This window comes from Gadus morhua, chromosome 11 (genome assembly GCF_902167405.1).
Source record: "Gadus morhua chromosome 11, gadMor3.0, whole genome shotgun sequence".
Taxonomy (NCBI): Eukaryota; Metazoa; Chordata; class Actinopteri; order Gadiformes; family Gadidae; genus Gadus; species Gadus morhua.
The window spans coordinates 15,138,370-15,148,369 of record NC_044058.1 but is presented as its reverse complement, the minus strand read 5'-3'; the positions used below and the strand labels follow the sequence as shown (position 1 = coordinate 15,148,369).

Here is a 10,000-nt window from a genome sequence, read left to right as displayed (position 1 = left end):
ATCATCACCTGTCCTGGTGAGCTTGTGGAATGTGGCGACAGCAACACATCACACCTGACCTTGGTCGTCTCATACCATCAACAAAATGGCCACTTCTCATCCCAAAGTGCAGCTTCATTGACAGTTTGCTATTAGGTAGCATTCCACGAAGTGCAGATGGGTGTTTTTTTCAGAGGGTGTTACCTAACAGCAGATATAAAATGAATATCCCCCTGTTAATGTGGAAAGTTGGAAGGCAGTTTAGTTCTGAATGCCTAGGCTTACATCCATGATATTTTTAGTCAACGACAAAAAGGTTTAGTAGTGTATAAGTCATACCACCAACAAAATGGCCGCTCCTCATCCCAAAGTGCAGCTTCATTGACAGTTTGCAATTAGGTAGCATTCCACGAAGTGCAGATGGGGTTTTTTTTCCCAGAGGGTGTTACCTAAGATCAGATATATATGTAATATCCCCCTGTTAAGTGTGGAAAGTGGGAAGGCGGTTTAGTTCTGAATGCCTAGGCTTACATCCATGATATTTTTAGTCAACGACAAAAAGGTTTAGTAGTGTGTAAGTTATATTATTGAAGACTCAGCCAATCAAAAGAGAAATGACTCTCTCACACACAGTCACTATATTCAGTGTTCTGAGAAGCCTAAACATCGTTTTTTCCGGGAGGGAGACATAAACAAGAGTTGGAAGAGAGCGAGAGACAGAGAGAGACAGAGAGGAAAATAGAGGGAGAGAGAGATGGATGAAACAAGCCAAAGGAGAGCGAGGCGAAGGGAGATGAAAGGTGCACACAAAAAAGAGGTAAAGAGAGCAGCGAAGAGAGTCAGAGAGAGAGAGAGATCATAAGATATGGAGAGAGGGCAAATGAGAGAGAGAGAGAGAGAGAGAGAGAGAGAGAGAGAGAGAGAGAGAGAGAGAGAGAGAGAGAGAGAGAGAGAGAGAGAGAGAGAGGGAGAGAGAGAGAGAGAGAGAGAGAGAGAGACTAGATGAGTCTAACCGAACACAATGGATAGCGAGTGCACTCTGTGACGTGGGAGAGAGGGGATGGAGGGAGAGGAGAGATGGGGGGGAGGGACGGGAGGGAGGGTGGGAGGGGGTGCACGCCATGGGAGCAGAGCTGCTTTGTGGTGGGAGAAGAAAAGAGCTGGCAGATGAATGGAGGCAGCTAGCAAGCTAACGTCCACCAGAGCAGAGCAGGCTAGGCCCTGGGGATTCCACACACACACTCTGATACACACACTCTCATCCACGCACACACACACACTCTCTCATACACACGCACAGAGACACACACACACACACAGATACACACACACAGGAAAAACAATCACAAACTCACACATACACGCAAGGCATGAGCACAAATACATCCACAAAAAACAATCCCACAAAGCACACACATACACACACACACACACGCACAGACACACACAGGCTAGGTGGTAGGAGATTGCGTACACGTATAACTGAGGAGCGACACAGACAGGAGCACGGACAAGCTTGTGTGGAATCATGTGACCGTCCGCTGAATGCTCATCACCTGCATGCTAAAGAAAATCATTGCAAATTCTATACCAATAAATCAACATTTTAGTGTTTGCGTGGGGTAATAGGCGCACACACACAAACTCACATTTACTAACTTTGTATCCCTGTTTAGAGACACATAAACATAAACAGACACAGACTGCAACAAGAAGATATTCTCTCCCGCCAATGTCTCAAAGATATTCCCAGTGTGCCTAGGTTAAAACACACAAACACACACACAACTAAACAAGTCTTACATGTTTACAGTTTACTTCCAGGGCCCGGGATGGATTTGCTGTGCTTTGAAGAGCTTTGAAGGGGCTCCTGTGTTGAGGGGCCGTATTCTGTCTAAACAACACTGACAGGCAAACACCACGGACACCCCGGAGTACACATGCACTCAGTGAGGCACGTGTGTGAGGTTCCTGCATCCTCTGCAGCCAAACAGCTCACCGGCAAAAGCTCAAAACATAACCCTCCTTTAACATAGCCTCCTTCAGCATACGCACACAGTCAAGGCAGCCAATAGCAAACCAAGGGCCAAACCAAAAAGACCAAACACAACTTCAAGCATACTAATCGCAAGTTCAGTTGGTCCCAGGCTGGCAGGCTACCGACACCGGTCAGATTTCTGACCCTCAAATCAATATCCATGTTCACCATAGGATGTTAAGATACAACACGCGAGTAGGCGAGATAGAGCAAGAGAGCAAGAGAGCAAGAGAGCACGAGAGCAAGAGAGGAGAGAGAGAGAGAGAGAGAGAGAGAGAGAGAGAGAGAGAGAGAGAGAGAGAGAGAGAGAGAGAGAGAGAAGGGAATAGAGAGGAGGGAGAGAGAATCAGCAGACCATCCACCTCATTAAAGACACCCTCTTTTAAAATAGCTTCCATTTAAATCCGAGAAGCAGAGAGCAAAACGTGTATTTGCTGCAGACGAGGCGACAACACTCCTCAGAAACGTTGTGTGTCATTCTTCATTCCAGTTGTATTTCTGGAACTCAATACAAATCTGACCCCCTCTTGATCCCCCATGGCTCCAGCCACACATTTTGGTTTCTTCCCTCTTCTCCAATTGTCTACCTGAATCCTCAGCCCCTCCTCCTTCTGATGTCTCCCCCCCCCCCTACCCCCTTCCCTGGAGCTAAAGTGTCGATCAATCCGTCACCGTGGTGATTCAACGCAGGCTCTCCCTGACCCCGCCCCCTCCTCCTTCCTTGGGCTCCGTCAGATTACACACTCGCCCTATCGATCGGCTTCTGAGCCGCCGTGCCTCCCCGTGGGTGTGAGTGTGTGTGTGTGTGTGTGTGTCCGCGCACACAGTTGTATTCTTCTCCTCTGGTATTTGTTTCGTCACTGTGGACCATAATAGTTTGTTACCTTACAAGAGGGCAGCACACACATCAGGTGGGAACATGCTCCACTTAGTGTGTGAACATTGTGGATTTAACAGGTGTTGATGCGTTGGAGGCCGGGACTATAGACCTTACAGCTTAGACGGTGACCCCAGTAAAAGCTCCGCTTAACAAGGCCTTCTATTTACGTGATGCATGGAAATAGCAGTTGAACTGGAAGCATTGATACATTTACAATATTGCATTGTTTAGATAACCCATGATTATATAATAATAATAATAATAATAATAATAATAATAATCATAATAATAATAATAATAATGATTACAACTAAAGAACTAGTTGTACAGTACACCACATAAAAATAATAATAATTAGCGTAATTAATACTAACCAAAAACTTGTCGCTGAGCGGAAATAAGAGCATAAAAACATGGATACATCGCACTGTTATAGTTCTCATTGGAGAGACGGGAGAGCTGATTACATCAAAGTTTTGAAGTCTCATTTATAATCATTATTAGTGGATCTTGAAAAGATTGATCTTCCGTAAAATTATCCAAACAAATCAAGATTTCTCTTGGAATAAAACTTATTTCCTGGAAATGTTTTTCAGACCATCCATACATAAGATCAATGCAATCACTGATTGAAATTGATTGACACTTGAACCTGGTGGGAAAACAAATAAATTAAAATGACCACCATGAAAAGAAGAAATGTCCAAGACTGTAAAAGGATCTCAATCCATGCAATATTGTCGGCAAAGACGAGGTAGAACTCCACTTAGTTGGGTGAGGCAGATTCTGTAGCAACTGCCAATGAATCTTGCATGTTGGTCTTCCACACTCAGAGATATTGAACTTCGACTAAAAAATAAGTTGCAATACTTGTCCATGACGCTACTGTCTTGTAAGTTATTATTATACATATATATGTATATATATATATATAGTATATATCATTTTTGTGTAGTTGTCCCTGAATAAACAACCATCCTTAGTATCTTTATTGCAAATATTTAACCAACTATTTTTGCATGCTTTTTGTCTGAAGGGTAGCACTGCATGTATTTATAATGCAAGGGAATGTAAGACCGTTTTGACAATATGGAGGAATGAACATTTTCTTTTCATTTTTTTAATTCAATATGAATCACAAAAATGTGGGTAGGGGCTGATAAGCCCGACAGCGCTCGCTAGCTCACGGATACTTCATTTGTTACCTTCTATTTGTTTGTTACTGTCTACAAAATAAAATGTGTTTTCCTGAACGTGAGCCGTGTTCCAATTCTTCGCTGTTGCTATATTGCTTCCTGGATCAGGTAAACGGTTGGCGGCTCGGAGCGCCACTGTCTTTTGGAAGCAATGTTTACGATTCCGACACAGAGCAGAGGCATTTTCCAAAAGATTTCCAAAGTAACGGGAAATAGATGGTCAACAGATAAAAAGTAAACAAACAACTAAATATCTCTACTTGATTGGGTGGGTCCTTCGTGGCTGTTCATGGTGAACGAGTGGAAGGGGTCTGATGCGGGCGGAGTCAAGCGAGGAGCCGGCTGGTCCAGGAGCCTCTCGGGGACCAGCCCCAGAACACACAGCCTCTTGGCCTTATCAACACCAGACATCTGCCTCTGGTCAGCATAGATCCCACCCCCTTAATCGCTGTCCTTATCTCTCTCTATCGTTCTCTCCGTCTCCAAGTTTCTATCGCCCTCTCTCTCTCTCATTCTCCCTGTCTCCATTTCCCTCTCTCCCTCTCATTATCTCTGTCTTTATCTCTCTCTCCATCTCTCTGTCTCGCGCACTCTGTCTCCATGTATCCATCACCCTCTCACTCTCATTCTCCCCGTCGCCATTTCTCTCTCTCCCACTCACTATCTCTGTCTTTATCTCTGTCTCCATCTCTATCCCTCCATCACTCTTTCGTTCTCTCCATCTACATGCATCTTTTTCCGTCTCTCTTTCATTCTCTCCATAACCAAGTCACTCTCTCTCTCTTCATCTCTTCCCCACATCCAGTGCAGTCATTCGTGAGAGGATGGCTGAACCATGGCACATGTGAGGAATCATTCACATGCACATACACAAGTGCACATAAACACAGACATGTGCACAACCACACACACACACATACATTGACAACCTGCATTCATGTGCACACACACACACGCACACAAACAAAAACACACATGCTGTTAACCCACCAATTCCCATTGCAGGGGCCAGAGAGGGTCATTGAAGGTAAGGGGAGAGTAGTCAGTCAGCTTCTTCTTCTTCTTGGACCTCCTGTCAGTTACATTCTTCTGCCTTGGAGGCCCTGCAGGCCAACAAACACACACACACACACACACACACACACACACACACACACACACACACACACACACACACACACACACACACACACACACACACACACACACACACACACAGCCACACACACACGTGTGGGAGAGTGAGCGAGTGTGTACAAAACATTTGCGTCAATAAACTAGTGTCTCTATTTTTTAGGTTTGTTCTGTGCACTCTGACACCAGGAAGTCCTCGCTCGTCGCCAACCAATGGCAAAAGGCCTCCCAGAATTCCCCTCTTTTTCAGAGCGATCGTGGAATACCGCTGGCAGATTACAATATGATTACCATATGATTAGCATAACATTACCCCAGCACAGCTTGTCTGCAGACATGCTATCTGTGTACCCAGAGCCACACCTCTCTGCGGGTACACGCTACACTTACGGCATCCCCCCCCCCCTCCCCGCCCCAAACAGACAGCCCTACCCCACACTGCTTTACTGTGGCTGACGCAAATTGACAAAGTCTGCCACCTTCTACAAGAGATTTCTTAAGTTTGGTTTTTGCTTTGTTTCTTCGCCTCATCCTTTGCTTTTGACTTTTTGACTCTGACCGTAGCGCGGCATCTCCTTGTGCCTCATTCGGAGAGAGAGGGGGAGTGAGAGCGAGAAAACGATAGAGATAGTGAGAGAGCGCGATGGAGAGAGAAAGATAGTGGGAGTGTGCAAGAAGGCAAAAAACATTGCTTACCACGGCAGTGTGTGAGTCATCGCGCCACTAACGGCCACCACCGCTACCTTCACTTTCTCCCAAAGCCAACACCTCCTTCTCCCACCCCCCATCCACCTTCTCCTCGACCAACTCCACCTCCCCCGTCACTCCCACCACCTCCATCCCCAACGCCACTCCAACCACCTCCACCTCCACCTCCACCTTCACTCCCAGCGTGTGCTCAAGAAGGGCCTCTCTGCTGTGTGTGAAGGAACCACACGGTACGGCGCAGGTGTTACCCTGTGACATAGCCGCAGGCGTGCCTGAAGGAATTAGGCTTGTTGTGGTTCTTCAACAATGTTTAAGTTGATCCCAGTGGGTTTAGCAAGTCATTTCCAGACAAGGTGTTTTTTCATGTCGGATAGGAAATAACAATTGCCGAAACATGAGAAAAAAAGTCTTTATGTCCAAATGTACCTTAGCGCCTACAAAGATAAACTGGCTCCTTCGAATTGAGTGGCACGGTTCGATTTTAGCTTTGATCATTGGATAAACGTTTGACTGAAACGATTCATACTTCAAATGACTGGAATCACTGGTCCGATCTAAGAAATTGCAATAATGAATTACAATTTGTGTGTATTCATTATTCCAATTATTAAATGTAATTGTTAAAGTACATTGCTAAATAGCAAGCACAATATGTTTTCAGTCTCCAAACACTGAAACATTTGATCAACTCACTGCTCAAAATAAAAACACCCAAAACTTTAATTTTCCATTGGAACGAGAAGAGAAAAAATAACGGTAATATATTCAGAATTCCAATAAGCAATGACCTCAGGCATAATAAAAAATTAACTGCACCCCTGCAGGTATTACTGGTGCAAAACAAACCAGGTAAAAAAATCTGCCATCCATCACTTCTCACCGTGAACTTGACTCGCGTCCAGTTGTGTGATAGAGAAACGTTTGTCTCTATGGAAACCCTGCTGCCTCTGGAGCCAAACCACCTGCAGAACCAACCACACAGCTGCTTATTAATCGTTATACCAGCATCCCAGAACCCGACTGAATCAGAAGCATAATATTTACAACACTTTTTTAGCTTGAGTTTTTGGTGCATGCATTTATAATACATTTTTGTTGTGTAACTAAATGGGAAGTTTTAATTAGCATTTTTGAACTGTTTTCAAATCCATAAAATGGTAGGAGAGTAAAAGCAAATGAGTTATTTTATTCTGCTCTCATCTCATGCTTCGCTGTTGGCAAAGAGAGTGGCCCATCTATACAAGTACTGGGGATGTATACCGGGAAAAAATCAGGAAAAGGGTTTCCATCTCACCCTTTTCCCCTGAATCCATCGTCTAATCGGGCTGATAAGAATGATAAAAACCTTCACGTTACTTCCAATATACACACGCACACATACAAATATAAACAAACAACATACACACACACACACACACTCTTTTCTCTAGCCTCTGCTTTGATCTGATGGGAAGCTGGCCCTTGTGAATGAAAGAAAAGAAAGAAAGAAATCAAACAGCGCACCTGCACACACACACACACACACTTGCACACACACACACACACAATTCCAGGCCCCTGCTGTCGTCTGCCACTTAAATGTGAGTGGAAGAGGTTGAAAATAAATACAATCGGGAGCCGGCAGCAGCCTTTTATGTCCTGAAAGCCTCGTTGCTGTATTTGCCTGCGTTCCTCAATTAGGTCCAATTAACGAGAACTCAGGTCCATGAACACCAAGAGGCACGCATGCAACTGGGCTGGAGTGCATGTGAGTGTAGTCCATGTGTGTGTGTGTGTGTGTGTGTGTGTGTGTGTGTGTGTGTGTGTGTGTGTGTGTGTGTGTGTGTGTTTGTGTGTGTGTGTGTGTGTGTATGCTTGGTGTAGAGGGGTTATCTTCAAGCTTACATTCCTCCACTTAAATAATGATTCATTTGAACAATAATACCAAATGTAAGGTGACGATGACACATATCATAACATAGAAATCCCCCCCAACCCCATTCACACACGCACACACACACAGACACACACACGCACACACAAACACACGCACACACAAACACACGCACAGGGGGACTGGGACTTGATGGTGCGTGTGCCCCCATGTACTTTGCACCTCCCCTCTTGTGCAGGAGCCGCCAGGACACAGGTGATCAATACACATGATAGGGAGCTAATCGCTCTCTGTCAAACCAGGCCCTGCCAGCTACTAATGGCACACGCTCACCAGGGAATGTGTATGTGTGTGTGTGTGTGTCTTAATGGCAGATTGAGACTCTTTAGGGAGGCTCACTCAAGGTTGGGCTCAGGGAATGAGGGGCAATTGACCAGACTGTCTGTGACACTGACCCTTCCTCTGTCAGCGCATTCATCATCCAGCCATAACACACACACACACACACACACACACACACACACACACACACACACACACACACACACACACACACACACAAAGACACACATGTACTACAAACGAAAAGAGCAAGGCGAACAAAAGTCAAGCGGTGCGTAAACACAAGCCTACACACCAAGTACGTTCAACATTTAATCACATTTGACTTTTTAATCACATTTTATTTTTTAATCCGGGGGGCAGACAGACCTACAGACACAGAGACGGGGACAGATCGATCAGAAGTGTTCGTACATGAGAACGGCGGCCAGCATTAGGGCAGAGAGAGTGGGTGAATGTGGGTGAACGAGTGAGGTTGAGTGTGTTTCCAAGGTGATGAAGGGGAGGGGGGGGGGGGGGAGGGGTTGGGGGGGGGGGGTGGGGGGGGCGCTAGGCAGGCTGCAGCTGCGGCGATGTGATAGGAGCAGAGCAGACGCCGCGGCGCACAGATACCGCCGCTGACATTTCGGGCTCCGCTGCCCTTCCCCGGATCCCCCCCCCAGGGAGCAGGGCTGGCCCGCTGTCAATCACCCCGGCGCTCCTGTCACTCTGGCGACCACGCCACCTTGGCCCGTCCCGGTCCGTCCTCCTGGCCCTCCAGAACGGCCACAGAGCCGCCTGCCAAGAACCATTACTGCAGCGCACCGGGACCAGGGAACAGGAAACAAGGCCCTGGACAACACTCCTGTCACTCCGCCGGGGACACGGCAGACCCCTCTGCTGCTGTACTCCCCTCGGCTGCCGGGCTATCCTGCTGTCCTGACTCACTGTCAGTCTACCTGTCTCTCTCTCTCTCTCCCTCCCTCTCTCTCTCTCTCTCTCTCTGGCTTTCCTCTCAGGCCACACGGTTAGTCACAACCATGGAAATGGAGCGAGAGAGAGAGAGAGAGAGATAGAGATGGATAGAGAGAGATTTCCAGGTGGTTGTAATGGTCTGACAACGCTCTGATGTATTTGAACGAGGGGAAGGGGGGGGGGGGATTGGGGGATGGGGGGTCCCAGACTCTACAGCCTGAAGGGAGAGGAAAGCAAGAAAACATTTGGAGGGAAAAAAAAATCCTATCCTTCGTTCAGCCAACCTCTTGGCCTCTCCCCCCTACCCCCCTACCCCCTCACTCCACTCCACCTCCTCCCCTCTACCCACTACCTCCCCCTTCCTCTTCCCCGTCTCTCAGTCTATCTCTCTCCCTCCCCCCCCACCCCATCTCTCCTCTCCATAACCCTCCCCCCCCCTTCTCCACCATTTCTCTCCCTCTCCCCCTCTCTTCCTCCAACTCCACCTCTCTCCGTAACCTCCCCCATCTCTCCCTCCCTCCCTCCCTGCCTCCCTCCCTCCATCCATCCCTCGCTCTCTCCCCAGCTCTCCTCTGTGCTGCCCTTCGGTGTCGTTCACTCCATTGTGTCAGCCTTCAGAAGTGCTCAGTTTGAGTGGCAGGCCGTCACAGATCAGCTCCCTGCTAAAGCGGGCCGGCGGGGCCGGGGTGACGGGCCAGGAAGGGATCTAAGTGGGTTTATCAGCGGCTCTCAACGCCTCTCCGGCTCCCTGACACAAAAGCGAGGGGGTATTAGACATCTAAAGCAAACCAAAAAGCGTGAAAGCTCCTTATAGGGCCGTGGGACTGTGGATGTGACCGGGGTCTTAAGAAACGGAGTGGAAAAAAAAAAAAAAACGGGGGAAAAAAAACATATTA

The 10,000-nt window shown here is 47.2% G+C and overlaps 1 protein-coding gene across 1 annotated transcript in view; it reads right to left on the bottom strand.

Moving 5' to 3' along the window:
• The window catches only part of LOC115553848 (neuroendocrine convertase 1), a 91,347-nt gene that overhangs the window by 59,077 nt on the left and 22,270 nt on the right, over positions 1-10,000 (bottom strand). The window contains exons 5-6 of the mRNA XM_030370372.1: positions 6,816-6,897; positions 5,084-5,196 (exon numbers count right to left, since the gene is read on the bottom strand). Coding sequence (XP_030226232.1) covers positions 5,084-5,196; positions 6,816-6,897 — 195 coding nt within the window. The remainder of the gene's footprint in view (positions 1-5,083; positions 5,197-6,815; positions 6,898-10,000) is intronic.